This window comes from Vulpes vulpes, chromosome 16, assembly GCF_048418805.1.
Source record: "Vulpes vulpes isolate BD-2025 chromosome 16, VulVul3, whole genome shotgun sequence".
NCBI lineage: Eukaryota > Metazoa > Chordata > Mammalia > Carnivora > Canidae > Vulpes > Vulpes vulpes.
Genome location: NC_132795.1, coordinates 20,293,626 through 20,313,680, shown reverse-complemented (window position 1 = coordinate 20,313,680; position 20,055 = coordinate 20,293,626). Strand labels below are relative to the sequence as shown.

General features: G+C 35.6%; 1 protein-coding gene across 9 annotated transcripts in view; it reads right to left on the bottom strand.

Moving 5' to 3' along the window:
• The window catches only part of C2CD6 (C2 calcium dependent domain containing 6), a 122,139-nt gene that overhangs the window by 93,712 nt on the left and 8,372 nt on the right, over window positions 1-20,055 (bottom strand). For 4 of the 9 annotated variants that reach the window (XM_072741009.1, XM_072741003.1, XM_072741010.1 and 1 more), the window contains 2 exons: window positions 14,776-14,862; window positions 6,519-6,641 (listed from right to left, as the gene is read on the bottom strand). Coding sequence is in view for 1 of the 9 variants with exons in the window: in XM_026002454.2 (XP_025858239.2) it covers window positions 1,325-1,393; window positions 2,371-2,415; window positions 6,519-6,641; window positions 9,742-9,887; window positions 11,417-11,468; window positions 14,776-14,862 (522 nt within the window). In the remaining 8 variants the exon portion in view is untranslated. Of the gene's footprint in view, window positions 1-1,324; window positions 1,394-2,370; window positions 2,419-6,518; window positions 6,642-9,741; window positions 9,888-11,416; window positions 11,469-14,775; window positions 14,863-20,055 lie in introns of those variants that run through there. The other 5 variants (XM_072741005.1, XM_072741008.1, XM_026002454.2 and 2 more) reach the window with 4 other exon arrangements.

Below are 20,055 nucleotides of genomic sequence, written 5' to 3'. Positions count from 1 at the left end.
AAAGTATAGGGATCATATCCCTTGTATAACAGCAGCACTGATGGGACTGGATTTATAAATGGTCCAAAGTCGTAATAATACCCAGGGATATGAAGAGTTCTTTCAAACACTTGGTGAGAATATATGTTGCTACAACATTTCTAAAACAATTCCCTGACAAGGTCATTGTTTTAGACAATAATTTCCATTCTAGAAATCTAGCCTAAGGACATAATAAAAGGACAGGACATAGGTTAATGTACAAAAATTTTCATTGGAACATGAGTATATGTAATGAATTTAAGGGGGCAGGACAAAGCTAGGAAGATAACTTCTTTGAACATATTACTCTCTTGATAAATCAAGGAGTGCTCAAATAATACAAGACATTGAAATAACTATGGGGGGTGGGGGAGTGGGGAAGGAGTATACACGATCAGAGTAAAACATTATATGTGAGTATAATAAATGACTCCATTTTTAAAAAGCATTTTTAGATATAAAAACCTGCACTTCAGGACGCCTGGGTGGCTCAGCGGTTGAGCATCTGCCTTTGGCCCAGGGCGTGATCCTGGAGTCCTGGGATCAAGTCCCACATCAGACTCCCTGCATGGAGCCTGCTTCTCCCTCTGCCTCTGTGTCTCTAATGAATAAATAAAATCTTTAAAAAAAAAAACTGCACTTCTTATACAGTTGAAATAATTTTGTTTTCAAATTAACACACAAAAGCAAATTTTCTGGGCAGCCCCTGTAGCTCAGCGGTTTAGTGTCGCCTTTAGCCCAGAGTGTGATCCTGGAGTCCTAGAACCGAGTCCCACGTCAGGCTCCCTATATGCAGCCTGCTTCTCCCTCTGCCTATGTCTCTGCCTCTCTCTCTCTGTGTGTGTCTCTCATGAATAAGTAAATAAATAAATCTTAAAAAAAAAAAAAAAGCAAGTTTTCTGATAATGGCATTTTGAATAAAATATTATTTTAAATGCATATGCAAATAAAAATGATGGTTTCATTTTTTTCCTTAGGCTGGAGAAAAACAGCATTCCTTTAAAAATATTTGTTTTAAAAAAATACGTATTTAGGGGTCCCTGGGTAGCTCAGTAGTTCAGCGTCTGTCTGCCTTTGGCTTAGGGTGTGATCCTGGAGTCCCGGGATGGATCCCCACATTGGGCTCCCTGCGTGGAACCTGCTTCTCCCTCTGCCTGTGTCTCTGCCTCTCTGTGTGTCTCTCTCATGAATAAATAAATTATTTAAAAAATAGATGTATTTTTGAAAATTTATCAAACTGGAAAGAAGAGAGGCTCAGATTTGACTGAAGAGCTATAGAATAATTTTTAAAAGAGGAACTAACCTGATGTGAAAATCCATAACCAAAGTTTCCATAGGAGAACATAAATTCCACCTCCACCTTACAGATAAACTAAACACATGGCAAATTTATTTTATTGGTTTATCAGAAAGATATTCTAATGAAAAAGGGGTAGCAAGTAATATTTTTACTTCACAAATCTCTCAGAAAAACTAAAGCATAAATCTCCTGATTGAAAAAATAAGCCACACAAGGAACTCCTATAGAAGAATCTATGGAGTTCCTGAAATGTTAAAAACTTTGCTAAAAAGTATTATATGATTATAATACAGGAAATATCAACTTATAATTAGTAGGGTTACCCTGAGATACACACACACGTATATGTATATGTGTGTATATATATATATATATATATATATATATACATGTATATATGTGTATATACATATATATACACACACACACACAGATACATATACATGGGTATGTTTTTAAAGTATTTACTCACATTTCCCCTATCTCCACTTCCAGATAACACTTTTATTTAGACAAGTGATTTCATCTTTCTGAATCCCAGCTTGCTCAAATGTGAAATGAAGGAGGGTGTCAGAGGTTATGATCTCAAATGTCCATCATTCTTTTTGATAAAGCTCCTTGTCCCTGTTCTGACTACTGATGACAGAGGTCTCTCTGAATAGAATATTAATCAAAACAATAATTTTAAGTATTTAAAAAGAAATTCAAGCAAGAACTGTAAAAACACCCTTTAGAAACTCTTTTTCTCTAGGACACATAATCAAAGAAGCAATTAGGACATTTTAGTCTCTTAGTCAATGATTTCAATTTTCCTGTTCATCAGTTAGCAGTAAGGTAGCAGCATTAAAAAAAAAAAAAATGGTGGAGATGAAGACTGTGTGAGTAAATATTGTTCTTTCTATTTAATACATTTCCATTAATTCAAACAGTGACTGATAGGGTACAAGGGGAATAAAAACATTAACAGAAGTTAAAACAGTATCAGAGTAAAGCTATATGAAATGTTAAGTGCATGTACAAAACTTTGGAAATTTCAATAAAATTCTTACTGTGTTTTTATTCAACATGTGAAATTCTTCAATAAAACGCCCTTTCTGGAAAAGAGTAAAAAAGAGTAAAATTCTCAAATAGAGAGTCACTCATGAAGCCATACAGATGATAACCTTAACCATCTCATAAATTTTGAAAAATCAGGTAATGATTTTTAATGCATGTGTTAACTTAGTAGCTAAAATACATTTGGAAGAAAATAAAAATTCCAGGTTGCACCAAAAACAAGTTATTGTTTACATTTATAATTTAGACAAAAATGGTTGTGCTGATTATAGTTCCCCTTTCTTCAAGTCTTAAAGGAACTGCCATGCCTGTACTCCTTTAGTTGGATTTAACATAAATGTGCACAAAGAGTGGACTCATGACAGAATTGAGTGCCTCTCTTGTCCCCCAGGAACTGTTGGGCTCTTTTTCACCAGGTAAACCTCAGGTATCCTTGGTCATCACATCACCTCTGGTCATGTCTACTGTGCTAGCAGTCCTCCCATCTAATCCACCATCCCATGGTTCCCTTTCTTCCCAACATTTTCCACCGCAGTTCATGGAATCTCTCCCTATTCCATGGTTAACAAACAACCTTACACCTTTAACTGCTCTACCAGGCATTGCCTCTTTGCTTTACCTAAGCCTTGGCTCACCACCAAAGATGCTACTTCCCTCACAGGCTCCTCAAGGAAAGGCCCACCTACTTCAAGGCCAGGAAGTAAGCAGCAATCTTCACACTCCCCTTCTATTGCTTCTAGGTTGTATTAGTTCACGTAGATATTAACAGTTTTCCATTTTTAAACTTCAGGCTGTCTGGTATGTTTCAGACTTTCTGGTCACTAGTTCTCCCTTAGTGAAAACGTCAGCACCTTGTTCACACATCCTCTCCACCCCCAAAACCTAGCAATCTGCAGAACCTATTTAACATTGGCCCTCTCAGTTTCTGGTGAAGTCATATAATAAAGGAAATAACAGCTGATGGTACAATGGCAGACATCACACACCTATCAGAATGGCTAAAGAATAAAATGGTGAGGACACCAAATGCTGATGAGGATGCTCAGAAACTGATCATTTATTTCTGCTGAAGATGTACAATGGCTTCACCACTCTGGAAAACAGCATTTCCTATAATGATTATACATGCAACTATCTTACAAACCAGAAATTTATCTGAGAAATGAATACTATGTCCACACAGAAACCTATACATGAACGTTTATAGCAACTTTAGTCAGAATGGCCCCAAACTGGAAACCCAGATGTCCTCTAATGGGCAGATGGCCAAACAAACCATGGAACATTCACGCCCTGCAGTACTACTCAACAGCAAAAAAGAAATGAACTAGTAATACATGCAACTACCTAGATGACTTCCCAGAGAAGTACATTGAGTGAAAAAAAAAAAAAAACACTAAAATGTTACATACTATGTGATTCCATTTATATAATATCCTGGAAATGAATTACAGAAAGGAAGAACAGATTGGTGGTTGGCAAGGGTTAAAGGAGGGGGCAGAGGCAGGAGGGAAGGAGATGTAGCTATAAAAGGCAACAACCTGAGGAATCCTGGTAGAAGTGGCACATTCTCTAACTTGGTTGCAATACTGTACCCTGGTTTTGAAAGATGGTACCATCATGGAAAACTGAGTAAGGGATACAAAGGATCTCTGTATTATTTCTTTCAACTGCATGTGAAACTACAATTGTCTCAAAAATATTTAAAAAGCCATGCGTCTATTTAAAGTGGGCCAAATTCATCCATGAGGCTTATTCTTCATTAGGCCTAGTTTATACAAATAGGGAAAGAGAGAGGAGGAGCAGGAGCAGAGGTGTGGAGAGAGCAGCAGACTCCACACTGAGCAGGAAGCCTGATGTGGGGCTCGATCGTAGGACCCTGAGATCATGACCTGAGAAGGCAGATGCTTAACTGACTGAGCCACCCAGGTGCCGTGAAACAATTCTTAGTGAAGGTAGAAGTGCCTACAGAAAGATACTGACAGGGATCCCTGGGTGGCACAGTGGTTTGGCGCCTGCCTTTGGCCCAGGGCGCGATCCGAGAGACCCGGGATCGAGTCCCACGTCGGGCTCCTGGTGCATGGAGCCTGCTTCTCCCTCTGCCTGTGTCTCTGCCTCTCTCTCTCTCTCTCTCTCTGTCTATCATAAATAAATAAAATTAAAAAAAAAAAAAGAAAAAGAAAAAAAAGAAAGATACTGACAGATGTCACACATAGCATATCTTGAACACACCACACCTAAAATCATAAGGCTGTTTTGGGGAAACCTATAAATAACCAAAATTGCTTCCCCTGACTACTCTGCTCATGAAATAATAATGGTCTCTTTGCCATATGACATAGCAATTCATCATACTATAGAGACTTTTTGCAGATATGCAATGGAAGACAGTTTCAAGAAAATTCACTGCAACGAGTATAATAGTAAAAAACAGAAAACAATCCAAATACCCATCAACAAATTTAAAGATTTATGTATTTGTTTTAGAAAGAGAGAGAACAAGTACACGAGCAGGGGGAAGGGATTCTCAAACAGACTTCCTGCTGAGCCCAATGTGGGGCTTGATCCCATGAGCCTGAGATCATGACCTGAGGTAAATTAAAAGTCAGACAAGTTAAAAAATAAAATAAAATAAAATAAAAGTCAGACACGTAAACCACTGAGCCATCCAGGCACTCCCTGACCTTAGCTTTTTAGAATCTAAGCTAGTATGTCCCACATTATGTATTCATCTTATATCATCATGGTATTGTTTAACTTTTTCCCTATCTCCTAAATTCCTATGAACTGAAAGTTAGATCTAGACTCAGCTTGGTTAGATTTGGGGTAAACATTTTGATGAGAACAATTCCTAGGTAATGCTGTATACTTCATATTGTACTGACACGCAATGACATAGGATGCATATGATGTTAAATTATCCACAATTACCTAACTTCAAGCTAACTTCAAGCTCTTGGTTAAAGTGGTAACCCAAACTTCTGTTGTAAAGGCACCTTTTCCCCACTGCAACAATTAATGTGTAGACTGTTACAGTGGTGTCGTGGAAATTTCTTGTTTCCCAATAACCTTTTATCTCATGCTTTAAGTAGCACTGCTAAGTCTTGATTGAACCAACCATCATTCGCTATAAAGGACTGCAAAAATAGTCAACCTGTAATTCTATCATTCTTCCTACACTAAGTGGCATTCTTCTGTTTTAAATTTCAAAATTCCATTTTTCTTCCCTGGCTCTTTTCTTCTTTTTTGAGATCAACAGGACTTATGGATTTTTCTTTATTCAGAATTTGTACTGATCTCTTTGATATTCAAATTATCCTGAAATTGGCCAACAGGAGACTCTTGCAATCTGTCTCTTCTGTCTTTTGACATAACTTCATAAGTCTTTGAAGGCCTCCTTACTTTGCATCCTACAAATACTCCTTCAGATTGTTTATATTTGTTCACTATCAGTTCTCTTCCTTTGAGCTCAGGACAGTATGGCTGCTGGGAAGTGAGAGGGTAATCGGAGACAGGAGAAAGCAAGAGGGGAGGAATAATGAAATCTGTGTATAAACCCTGCCCCAAACTCTGGCTAACCTCTAAACAACACATGCACAGGGCAGACTGCAAGGAGCCCAGCTAAGAGTAAAAGAACTGAAATTTGGGCTGTCAACTAAGAGACAGAGTTTATCGTTTGAGTCCTGTTTAAAAATATTCTAGAGAGATGCCTGGGTGGCTCAGCGGTTGAGCGTAGGCCTTCCCCTCAAGGTGTGATCCTGCAGTCTAGGGATCAAGCCCCACATTGGGCTTCCTGTAGGGAGCCCACTTCCTCCTCTGCCTATGTCACTGCCTCTCTCTCTGTCGCTGTGTCTCTCATGAATAAATAAATATTTTTTAAAATTCCAGAAAACATAATAAAACATGCTTATTAGTCTTTTAATTTGTATCTTTCCCCCCACACAATTGATTTTTAAAAATATTATGCTGTTCTAAGCCAACTTTAAAAAATATATATAACCAGAGGGAGACATTGTTTCATAAGCATATGAGTTTGAAAGTAGAAAATAAACCAAAAGGAGTCTATCAGATACAGATAAATAACACCACCACCAACTGGATAACGTGATAGCAAGGTGGTAAAGATAATCTGAATACATACCTGAATTACTTCATAAAGGTGTACCTGAATACTCCCTAACAAGAGAGGGTATTTTTCTATTTTGTCATATTGCATTAGTTCCAAGAAAATATTATTCCGCACATCATCTTGACGCCTGGGAATCTTGAAACAAAATACATGCAAAAAGAATGATCACATTTGCAGTCTGAATTTCAGATATAATTTCTGAATAAATACACTATAGGTGTAAAACTATATTTTGTTATATACACCCTAATAAACCTAAATGGTTAGCTTTCACATATTATTAACCTTATAACTTTTCAATCACATAGTCACAGATATCCTAACATCAGCAAAAATCAGGATCTTGTTTATGTATAACATCAATTATAGTCTTTTGAAACATGCACTGACTACATTCTCTTTTTAACTCTACACAAAAGTTTAGTTTCCACACCCTACTGAAACTATAGTATAAAAGTAATCCAGGGGATCCCTGGGTGGCTCAGCGGTTCAGCGCCTGCCTTTGGCCCAGGGCACGATCCTGGGGTCCCGGGATCGAGTCCCACGTCGGGCTCCCTGCGTGGAGCCTGCTTCTCCCTCTGCCTGTGTCTCTGCTTCTCTCTCTCTATCATGAACAAATAAAATCTTTAAAAAAAATAAAATAAAATAAAAAATAAAAGGTAATTCAATATCCAATTCAGATAATCTAGGTAACCCAAATAGCCAATATCCTAAGACAACCAACATCCTTTTCAGTCTCTGTTAAATAACTTATTGATAAAATGTATCCCAAAATATAATGTGTAATTTTATCATAGTTATATAATACATAGTTTAAAAAATCAAAGAGTTCTATAATGGTTAAAACAAACAAAAACAACTTTCTTTTCTCACATGTGTAATCCTTTTTTCTGTATTTTATGATGTCTTGACGTCCTAAAAAGTCTGGCCAGAGACAGACTTCCCCTCCCTGGGCTAGTCAATTCTTAGAGATAGCAAAGGGTTTAGTGAGATGGAAGCACATCTTTCATATGCAAACCAATCCCAAATTATAGCCCTAACCACTTCCTTATCTAACTCTCACATGGAGCCAGTATTTCCCTGGCCCTAAATCATCCCAGGACCAGGAACCAAGTAACTAGGGACTCCCCTACAGCCTAAAGCCTGAGAGAATTATTCAAACTAGCCAATCTTAAATTTCTGTTCTGCAGTGCTTTCCCAAGAAAACCCCAATAAAGGCTTTAGTCTAGGGTCTCTCCTCACTTCTGTCTTGTTTCCCGACCACTTGGAAGCTTCTCCTGAAGCTCTATGTAGTGTAGTGTTTTCCTTTCCACCCTTCTATCAATGGCATGAGCCCCTCCATGTCATCATTCAGTCATACCTCTATAAAGTAAATCCTGGGCATGATTTTGCAAAATTTCACTCCTGAGAAACTATCTTTCAAGCTTTTAAAGGGATTTCTTTGTGTTTTTTTTGCCCTGAAACCATGTTTCTAAGTAATATGCTTATATTAAGTGATATTTTAGTTTTAGATACTATCAATTAACTGCTTATTGTGAGAGAAAAATATTAGCTCTCAACACCCTCCCCTACAATTTTCATAGTTCTCTTCCTTTCATCCCTCCAGTATATTTTATATATATATATATATAAATTTTATATATATATAAATTTTCCTTTAACATGTATTTCCTTTAACATGTTTTGCTTTTGTTTCCTTGTACAGTTTTCTATGTAGTTATTACTGAAACATTCCCAAACTTTCCATTAGAGTTCCATTAAAATTCTCCTCTTAATATGCTCAAACTAACAGCTCCTATTTAAAAAAAGGAAAAAAGACTTTGATTATGCTAATAAAGATAAGCAACTTACTAATTTATACTATTCTCCAGCATTAATTTCAAGTTTTCCTTAAGTGGATATACACTCACAAAATTCTTGAAAACTTGGCAAGCTCAGGAAAACTATTTTCAAAGTAAAACAAATAGTATAGATTGCCTTTAGCAAATCTATGCCTGATTTTTTGTGTTCTTTTTTTAAACTATGCTTAAAGAACTATCTTCAATACTCAAGACTTCAGCAAAAAGTTTTAAAGATTAAAACTGACGGTTAAAAAATATGGAGCACAGGGGAAATGTTTAGGACTTCACTAAAATTTAACTATTAGGACTAATTAATGGCCTAATCAATGAATCCCTATGGCTACATGAAATAGTGCTGCTCACTTTAAATAATGCAAACTCTGAGATACATTTAAGATTGTAAGAAGCTTAGCTATAAAGAGAAGCAAACTCTTAACATAGGAAGCTCTGATGTGAGAGGAAGTTGAACAGTATAGTCTGAAGCCAGACTGACTCCATTCCCAGCTATTCCATTTACTGGTTCTAGGATCTTAAGAAAGTTATTTTACCTAACAGTACCTGTTTCCTCATCTGTAAAATGACGATTATAATAAAACAATATATATTGGGGGGGGGGTGATTCTTATAAAGACTAAATAAATTAATCCATGCACAAACAAGTAGAGTTTATATAAGAAGAAAGAAGAGAGAGAAATGAGGGGGAAATGAAAAAAAAAGAGAAAGTATGCTCTGGACTAAACATCTCATCCCCTCAAAATTCATATGTTGAAGCCTAAATCCCCAACGTGATTTGTATTTGTATTTGTGGTATTTGTAGTTGTGGTGTTGGTGAGGTAATTAGGTCATGAGGGTAGAGCCCCCATGAGCTGGATTAGCCGCTGACAAGAAGAGACACAAGAAAGATGATCTCTCTTTGCTCTCTGCCATGTCACTAAATGATGAGAAGATGGCCATCAAGAAATTTGAAAGCAGGCTCTCACTAGACAGCGATGTGTCAGCACCCTGATCCTGAACTTCCTAGCCTCCAGAAAGGTGAGACATGAATGGATGCTGTTTAAGCCACCCCATCTATGGTAACTTGTTACAGCAGCACAAGCTAAGACAGAGTGGAAGAGGAGAAAAGCAAGACAGAGAAAAATGTATGTTTGATGAACACTCAGAAACATAGTAAGATCTTAGGGAAGAAGATCATCAAGATTATACATATGCCAGTAAGTTGTTTATTTAAAAAAAAAAACAATATAGTTCATGCATAGAAACAGAATACTGTAAAAATCAAATTAAAAGGTACTGTATTTGTTTCTTTCCAATCCCCAAAAAAGGAGATAATTAGTATGGATTATTTGAAACTTTAAAAATGCATTTTTATATCTAGAAGAGAACTTTAACATTACCTGTACAGAAAAATACTTTACGTCATCAAAATTAATTACAGTGTTCTTTTCATTGTTTTGGGATAGCAGGCTACACATTTTTGTACATTTCACAATGTTGTTAATAGAGATGCGAATGAACAAATTACTGTAATGTTGTAAAGCAACTGAAAATACACAGATATTGAGGAAGCAAATTTTGTTGTAATTGTATAGTAACAAGTTATAATATTACCCATTAAACAATTCAGGCAAAATCAATCAAATAAATAAAGAAGGTAATCTTTTAAAATACTTTTAAAATAGTATTTTTGCCCATCAACGGTAGGCAAAATATAATAGGAAAATTAGGCTGATTATCCTTCAGATCACTTTTCATATCATCATCCTCACATTTCCATTATGATCTTCTGCAACTGTTTCTGTATATTATCATTTTTTGAGAAAGATAGAGGAGCAAGTAAGCAGCGGGGTGGGGAGGGCAGAAGGAGATAGAGAATCTTAAGCAGGCTCCATGCCCAATGTGAATGACCCTGAGATCATGACCTGAGCCGAAATCAAGAGTCACATGCTTAACCTGAGTCACCCAGGAGCCCCTCTATGTATTATTTTTAAGGTGACTAAATATTTGCAATATAAGTTAAAATTTTTTCTAAGCATAATTATATAGAAGTGCAAAACTTTGAAAATCACTTGAGAGTAATTTATTTTTAACATTAAGACAAAAAAATTGAAAGTTTTCCATTATCTTACTCATTTCACTATATACTTCAGTATACTATACTGAATTATTGTTCATAGTATTCCATGCATTAAAACCATTTTGTCTTTATGATTTAACTAATTATCTTCAAAAATCTCTTTATGCAAAATTTTCCTCAATAATTCACTTTATATAAAAAAGAAATACCAAGACTTCACGACGACACTGGGTTTATGCCATGATAAATCTAATTATGAGCAATCAGTTTATTAAAGGCACCAAGATAAAAAAATCCTTTAAACAATGTTTAAGACTGCACAATTACTACTTTGAATAATAAAAAAAGAAATAACTAGTATTATCATCTAAGATATGTATTTTTCCTTTTTTTGGTAAGATACGTGTTTTTCCTTTATATGATGACTGAGATGGATTACAGATGGCTGAAAAACATTCATCACTTTGCACATCAAAAAGTGGAGTTTATTTTGCTCTGCTCTTGAATCTGGACTGGCCCTGGGAATACGTTAATGCAGTGGACATGACTAGGGCTGGGTCTAGGACAGGGTGAGAGAGACACCAGCCATGGTCCAAAATTTAAGGAGACACCAAAAACTTCAGTAAACAAAATAAATAATATTTTAATGTAGTATTTTTTAAAAATAAAAATGCAGAAAAAATATGATGGAAAGACCTTGGGACTGTATGGAAAGAAATTTCTAACCATTTCAGCTTTCCAGCTAATTCTAGTGTTCTAGGCATCCTCACTAAAATACCAGACATGTAAATGACATCTCTTAGATATTCTAGCCCTTCTGAAATGTCAGATGACTGAATGCCTGCTGTGCTAATATGAAGCAGAAGTGGCACCTAATGAACGCACACAATGATTGATGATAAAATGGTGAGGGTTTCAAGCCACTAAGTCTTGCAGCAATATATAACTGAAACATATATGATCATGGTATGGTTCTGAAATCAAAGAAAGGATACTCTTAGGCGTGAAATGTCTGCAGTTCTTTACATGAATAGCAAGGCAGCCAACCTAAAACAATCAAAATAAAAACACAGCAAATGAGTTTTTAAGTTAACTTTTCTTCCATTTTACTCTACACCAAACTATATATTTTTAAAAGCTCCACTTTGCTAGTTTTTCTCATTAAAAATAGTTTCTCGGGATCCCTGGGTGGCGCAGCGGTTTAGCGCCTGCCTTTGGCCCAGGGCGCAATCCTGGAGACCCGGGATTGAATCCCACGTCGGGCTCCCGGTGCGTGGAGCCTGCTTCTCCCTCTGCCTGTGTCTCTGCCTCTCTCTCCCTCTCTCTCTCTGTGTGACTATCATAAATAAATAAAAATTTAAAAAAAATAGTTTCTCATTAAAAATATCTAGTTAATGGAAAACACCAGAAAACAGGAATACTGTTTTCTAAGAAAAATAGGCAGGATTTATTCAAAGTAAAACTAAAATGAACAAGAATACAATGAAAGAAAGAGAAAGAGAGAAAAGAAGGCAAGCATTATTAACTTAAATCCAACCATCACTCTTTGAATCATTGTTATTTTATGAGATGAGAACCGACAAAATGTAGCATCCCACATATAATAATAAGAAATGGGATCCCTGGGTGGCGCAGCGGTTTGGCGCCTGCCTTTGGCCCAGGGCGCGATCCTGGAGACCCGGGATCGAATCCCACATCGGGCTCCCGGTGCATGGAGCCTGCTTCTCCCTCTGCCTGTGTCTCTGCCTCTCTCTCTCTCTGTGTGTGACTATCATAAATAAATAAAAATTAAAAAAAAAAAAAAGAAATGTGCCTTGCTTCAGATAAGCTTTTTTATTCAGTATCCTAAAACCACTCTATTCATTCAACAACCATTCACCCACTACAATGTGCCAAAGATTGTGAAATATTCATTTTCTCTTGTATAAAGTATTTCTAAATGTTAAAGAAAATTATACTTTGTGTTTATGCATAAAGTAATATATAAAATGAATTCAGGAATACTTGAATACTGATATGCATTATCCACCAAATATATTTAGCCATGTTTGGTCTTAAAAACCAAGTAAAAACAACAGCAATATGGTATTAAACACTGTAAACAAAATAAATGGCCAAATAGTATCTTTAAATATATGTAAATAATTTTAAACATTTGGCTTTAAAAAAAAAAAGATTTGGCTTTAAAATGATACAGAAACAGAAATTAGCATTCAGTATTTAATTTAAAAACTGTTATCTGAATCATAAAATCCTAAGAAGAAAGTACTGTGGTCTACTTCTCAAGGAAACTTAGATACGAAATGCTATGTTAAAAATTCTAAGTTTTGGGGATGCCTGGGTGGCCTCAGCGGTTAAGTGTCTGCCTTGGGCTCAGGGCGTGATCCTGCCTGGGGTCCTGGGATCGAGTGCCACATTAGGCTCCCTGCATGCAGCCTGCTCTTCCCTCTGCCTGTGTCTCTGCCTCTCTCTCTCTGTCTCTCTCATGAATAAATAAAATTTTTAAAAAAATTCTAAGTTTTCAAATGCAAAGGGGTGTAATGCCAATGCCTATTACACAATCTAGGCAGGATTTTAAATAGTACTGCCATTGGCGATTCTATGAATCATTTTTATTTCTTAAAATTGGAGTTAAAGAGAATAAAACAGGGAAGTATAACTACAATTTTGTATTGCATAATGCTCCACATTAACATTCTGTCATAAATCACTGCCTGCCTGCCAAGTATTTTAACATGAAGCCATGGGCAACTACCTTTACTTTCCTTATATTTCATTAGCTCTTTATACTTTTGTATAATAGATCCATATAAAATAAAACAGAAAATTTTCTATTTAAATATAGAAAAATACTTAACACTCACAAATATAATGATGACCACTCACAGGCTATGGATAACAAATGTTGCCACAGATTCTGAGACCCATCTGTGGCCCAAAACAATAACCATGTCAAACCTTCACCAACCCCCCCACCCCCAATATGCACTGAAAACAGGAAAGCAACCAGAAGAGTGTTCACAAAAGCATTTTATGCACCCAATTTTAAGACAGGCTTTTTCACATTTTTTCTGAAAAAGGGCTCTGACTGTCAGAAAGAGGAATAGTGGGTTGTGATATAGCTATTGTTGCAGACACATGTACAAGCCTTGCCAAATACCTCAGAATAAATCACAGAACTTTCAGAAAGTAATGTGACAAATCACATGCTATGAGGAGCTATCATATGCCAAACATCTGTCAAAAACTTCCAGGTGACTTTTAAGAGCAGGTTAATAATGTCTAGCAATATGTAACTCAACTAAGGAAAACACAAACTATAAAGTCAGGAGGTGTGAATGAAATCAAAGTATCAGTTCTGAAGGAATGTAGAAGTCATACTCAATAGTATGGATTATGGATTTCAGTATGTCAACATAATGGCATGCAGAATAGCTTACAGCCAAAAGTGATTTCAAGGAATCTTTTCTAAGTTTAGATTCAGGCAGTGACTTTGATTGTGTTATAGGAAAGTATTATATAATTATACAGATAAATGCACACTGTGCTCATTTTGTAAAAAAAAAAAAAATGTAGAATATACTCTTACTTTTCCCCCCAAAAAACGTGGTGTTAAAGTCATCATATATTTTTTAATCAAGAAAATGTATGGTATACGATAGGATCTAGAGAAGAGGGACAAGAGAAACTCTCTCACTGCATACCCATTAACTATTCCAATGATGTTCAGGAATAAAGATAACTGTAAAAGAATACCAAAACATTTGATAGTTCTAAATGTATCTTATGTTCTATAGTGCACACACACGAAAAAAAACCAGATTTTTCTGATTCTCAGCCTACATTTTAGGTCCAACTGTGTGTTTGTGTGTATATGTATGATTCACAAGAATTTTGCTTTTGTTCCTGGGATTTACTATTTCTTGGATGAAGGAGACGTGTGGAGTCAATTTTCAAATCATAGCTCAAAGGCTCCTAAATATGACAATAAATGCAATCACTTCACCAGTACAACAAAAATACTTAATCTTAGGCACCATTCTCAGATTCCAAGTTAGCAGATCTTAGGTGGAGGCCAAGAATCAATGTTTTTGAAAAGTATTCTCAGTGATTCTGATGTAACTACAGTTTGGGAGTCCCTGTATAGAAATTTTTTTTTCTGTGAATCAAGATGTTTTCCATAATTTCAGTGATTATTAGAATGCTTTTTCTGACTCAATGAAAAATTCACAAATATGTTATCAGAGAGAACCATTTTCTACATATGTTTTTAGATTATCAAATAATAAATATTAACTAGTCTTCACATAAAGAAATAATTTGTACAGATTTACAAAGGATTAGTCTCACATACCACACCCCCAAATGGTACCAAAGTTGGCACTTCAGGTGTTATTTCCAGTTCTTTACTTTCAGTCCCTTTCAGAGTTCTTCTCAGCATCTATGATGTAAACAAATTAATATAAGACTTTAGAAGGCAAAGAAGAAATAGATAAAAGTCAACTTCCACAAATATTTTAGGAGTATCTACTAAGTAACAATTATTCTAGGCAGTGGGATATTAATATGACCAGAAAACTCATTCCCACCCTCCGTAAGTTTATCAATAAGTTAGCAGAGAAACAAATATAAACAAGTAAATATAAAATCATCAAGGGAACCATGAGGGGAGAGAGAAGCACACGGTACTGTGAATAATGAGTTCTGCTTGCTAACTAAAAATGACCATCATTACTCCATTTTAGTCTTAATCTGATATAGACATTAAGGACTGTATCCCACAGATGGGCAGTGATCCAGCTTGCAAGTTATCCCAATATTCATTCAGCTAATCAGCCAATGAAGGAAGTGGAACTGAATATTTTGGGATAGTAGGTACATGGCAATGGGGCAAGGGATCAATGGCGGTCAGTTTTTAGTTGTGTGATTTCCTCAGAGTAACTTCACTAACTGCTATTTGTGAGTTGGTATCTTTGTTCTTAAGGGCTCTGGTCACTACACATGATGGTTAGCTTTTAAAAATTACAAGACATTTTTATTAAGAGAAAAAGTAAAGAGAAAGAAAAGGAAGGTGGAAGACAGAGGCAAGGGCAATAGGGAAAAGGCTATTACAAATCCAACTTGAAAAGAAGAATTGTTATTTATCCCCAACCTTTGCTAACTTGAATCAACATAGCTTTACCTATAAACATTAGCTTCCCAGGAATCTGTTATTTTGGGTCTCCTCAAGAACCAACTGTTCAATTTTTGACATATAAAATACATCTTTAGTTATGTTGAAATTTTTGCTTCAAAGTATGTAACAAACACTTTATCTGTACTGAAGAAATTTGTTGTATGTATCTTGGGTCATTTTGCTATTGCTGCATCTGACTGGCCTAATGGGTTTTATATATATGATTTTTATATATTTGTATAATTTGTAGTTTAAGGTAACTGAGTGACAATTACCATATCATCACTAAAACATCAAATGTGGTACATCATATGCATATTCAGTGTGCACCCTCAAGCTTGTTGATGTTATGATAACCTTATTATGGAAGTTTGCTCTGTGCATTTTAATAAATATAAAATAATTGGGGAAAAATCCTTTAGAACACTCATGTTCAATTTACTCTTGACTATGTGGCAAAAATACTGCCTCCCCCCTCACATCATTACCTTTTTACTTTTCCTTCCTTATCTGAGCAGAGTTCTCAGTGGCAGCAACATAAGCAAAACAACTCTGCCTAAATTCTATTAGAATCTTGAACACAAGTTCTAAAGACTAATCTCATAAGGCCTACTTGTACCACGCAGAATTTCTGAACCTGCAGAGAATTTTTATTTCTGTTAATTCTACTATGCCTTTCATTTCTGTCACTTTTGGCCCCACTTTGAATAAAAGTCCCTTCTTTTAAAGGTCACTTCTTTTAAAGGTCTGCATATTCACTTACATTATTCTGTAATTCTTCCCCATTCACCTTTTTTTTTTAACCTACTCTCCTCCATTCCAGTTTTATTTGAAAACTCACTAGCCTACACGCTTAACTTTTCCCAGTATATTCCTCCTTCCTAGTGCTAGCAGAAACCTCTGTGTCTTCACATTAATTAACATTTACTAACATGCTGGCACAACTGTATGCCTAGCATTGTGCTGGTTCCAGCTTGAAGTGTTCTTGCCCTTAAGAAGTTCAGTCTGGTGTTGAAGATAGAGAGGTGGAAAAAAAAAACCCACTTACAGTTTCTCTATAAGAAAAACGATTGCTGGGGATCCCTGAGTGGCTCCAGTGGTTTAGTGCCTGCCTTCGGCCCAGGGAGTGATCCTGGAGACCCGGGATCAAGTCCTACAAAGGGCTCCCTGCATGGAGCCTGCTTGACCCTCTGCCTGTGTCTCTGTTTCTCTCTCTCTGTATCTTTCATGAATAAATAAATAAAATCTTAAAAAAAAAAAGAAAAACAATTGCTGAAAAAAAGATAATTTTATTTTTCCTTTTTCTTTACCCTACCCAGATTTCCTACATGGGAAAAGGAATAACTTATTTGATTGGTCAGACCTTCCCATTCATTGTGCAAAACTACAAATCTCTGGATTTATTAACTCTGAAAAAAAAATTTTTTAAAGATTTTATTTATTTATTCATGAGAGACACAGAAAGAGAAAGGCAGAGACACAGGCAGAGGGAGAAGCAGGCTCCATGCAGGGAATCTGATGCGGGACTAATATATACATATATATATATTTTTTTTTTAATATTTCCTAAATCATCTTTTCTCTGCCTAACTTGGGAGCAAGGACTCTTTTTCACCGTCTGTGTTTCTGTCCCCATGGAACAAGGACACTCACAGCAAGGCCCAGGGATCATCTCTAGAGTAGTGGAAGAAAATATTAGAATAGAATTGATATTAACAATTTTCTTTAACAAATAATATAGTACATACAACTAACTGTAAGCAGTAGACAAATATTCCAAGGAAAACTGAATTTTATGCTCAGAGAGGTTATATCACTGCCTTCATAAGTTCTGGATATCGCATTTGCCAGGTAAATGGACTGACCAATCCACATTATCTTAAATACCATACTCAGCGTACTTTACAAATAGATAAGGACTGAGCATAAAAAATGTCATGGCAAAATATTATTAAAGTTGGGAAACAGGGGACCCCTGGGTGGCTCAGCGGTTTGGTGCCTGCCTTTGGCCCAGGGCGCAGTCCTGGAGCTCCGGGATCGAGTCCAGCGTCGGGCTCCTGGCATGGAGTCTGCCTCTCCCTCTGCCTGTGTCTCTGCCTCTCTCTCTCTCTATCATAAATAAATAAAATCTTTAAAAAAAATTTTTTTTTAAGTTGGCAAAGATATACCATGTACTTTGATCTTACAAAAAAAAAGATAAATGTTCCAAATTTGCTAAACTGTGATGACAAATAGCAGTATGTAAACTAGAAAATATTTTTAAATGTATAGTTCTTAATCTGTCTTTTCAGAGTAAGGTAGTGACATTTTAGTGAGTGGGAAAATAACTCTTTTATATGAACTCATGTTAAGAACATTTTGAAAACTATTGCAAATATTTTTACCTAATGTTATTTTATGTGTGTGCAAATGTGCTGATCACACTACAAACTCATGGTATTACACTTTAAAAACTTAGAAACCATTTCCTACTTTGTTTTAAAAATCTCACAAAAGAAGGGTTTCAGCAGGTTAGGAAACCATTTTTCGTTTTTATTTTATTTATTTTTTTTTATTTTTTTATTTTTTATTTTTTTTATTTATGATAGTCACACAGAGAGAGAGAGAGGCAGAGACACAGTCAGAGGGAGAAGCAGGCTCCATGCACCGGGAGCCCGATGTGGGATTCGATCCCAGGTCTCCAGGATCGTGCCCTGGGCCAAAGGCAGGCGCCAAACCGCTGCGCCACCCAGGGATCCATTTTTCGTTTTTAATATAAAGAAATGTAATGCTTTCCAATACTTTGCCAGAACTATTACTCAGAAAAGATAATATTTTACTGATAAAATCTGGACTAAAAACTTTGCAAAGTAGAAGAGAAATTAAAAATGAATAATGTCATTTACCAAGTACAACCAAGATGCACCTATTCCATTTGAAATTTCAAATCTTTGAAAGTATCTTTTTCAAATACAATAGCATTAAAACCCTTATACTGAAATAACAAATTTGCCTTAGAATGAGACCTTCAAATCACTACATCACTAATATTAAAACCCTGCTTTTCAAAAATAGTAATGCTTACTGAATTCTGTACCACTGATAAACATGGAAATCATTTTTAGAAATACTGCTTATCATTTTAAATTTTTTATATATTGTAGAATTTATATAATAAATTACAGTACTTTAATGTAATGTATAAATAAATATACAAACATTGGTGATAGATGTTCACATATTTTTTATTGATAAGGCTGTGTAGTCTAAGCAATTTGGAGACTACTTCTACAGAGTTGCAACTAAATGACTATAAGCTATCTCACTTGCACAAACCTGCCTTTCTGGAGGCTCTAAGCCCCCAGTTTCCATGCATATTCCCACCTAATCACAGTCTGCTTAGAATGAAGCATCTCAAAAAAAAAAAAAAAAAGAATGAAGCATCTCATACATGCTGCCTTCAATTTGAGATGCAGGTAAGAAAGAGTTCCACAATAGTTTCCAGTTTAGACTCATTACCAGAAAGCCTTAGATAAAGCTGCTACTTAGTTCCTCATTTGACTGTCCACTTTTTAGCAAATACTAATGGCTACAACCCTGGAGCAAAAGAGGAGCAAGAGGTAAGATTCCAGTACCGTGCCTGATCCAGGATGTCTAAGAAGTATCTCATAAACATATGGCAAATGAGAGGAGTGGGGAGTGAGTGTTAGGGAAGGATCTAATGCTTCGAGTGATTAGAAAAGGAAAAAAATTAAGAACTAGAGGGACAGAAGCCTAGACAAAATAAATATAAAAGTATAAAGGAAAAAGGCATAGTTTTATTACATTATTATATTTATATAATATATATAAGTATATTGTACTGAGATACATATACTTAGGTACAATAAGTATATATACTTACGTATAAACTATAAATACTATTATATCATGTAATGTTTATATAATATATACTTACATATTTATATGTTAATGTAAATATTGCATCACAACATACATATACAGATGGCTATCAAACAACATGAATTTGAACTGTGTGGGTTCATTTATACATGAGTTTTTTCCAACAAATAAACACACAGTACTATAAATGTATTTTCATTTCCTTATGATTTTCTTAACATTTCCTTTCTTTAGATTACTTAATTTTAAGAATACAGTACATAATACATACAGCATACAAAATATGTGTTAATCAACTGTTTATGTCATCAGTAAAGCTTCCAGTCAATAGTACACATTAGTAGTAAATTTTGGGGGGTATCAAAAGTTACATATGGATTTTCAATTGCATAGGGGTCAGTGTCCTTGATCCTCATATTGTTCAAGAATCACTCCAAATAATTCACCTCAATTTGAACTACAGATTCAGTGCAACCAAAATCAAAGTCCTAACAAGTTTTCCTACAGAAATTGATGAGCTTTTCCAAAAATTAGTATGGAAATGGAAAGACCAAGAATAGCGACGACCATCTTGAA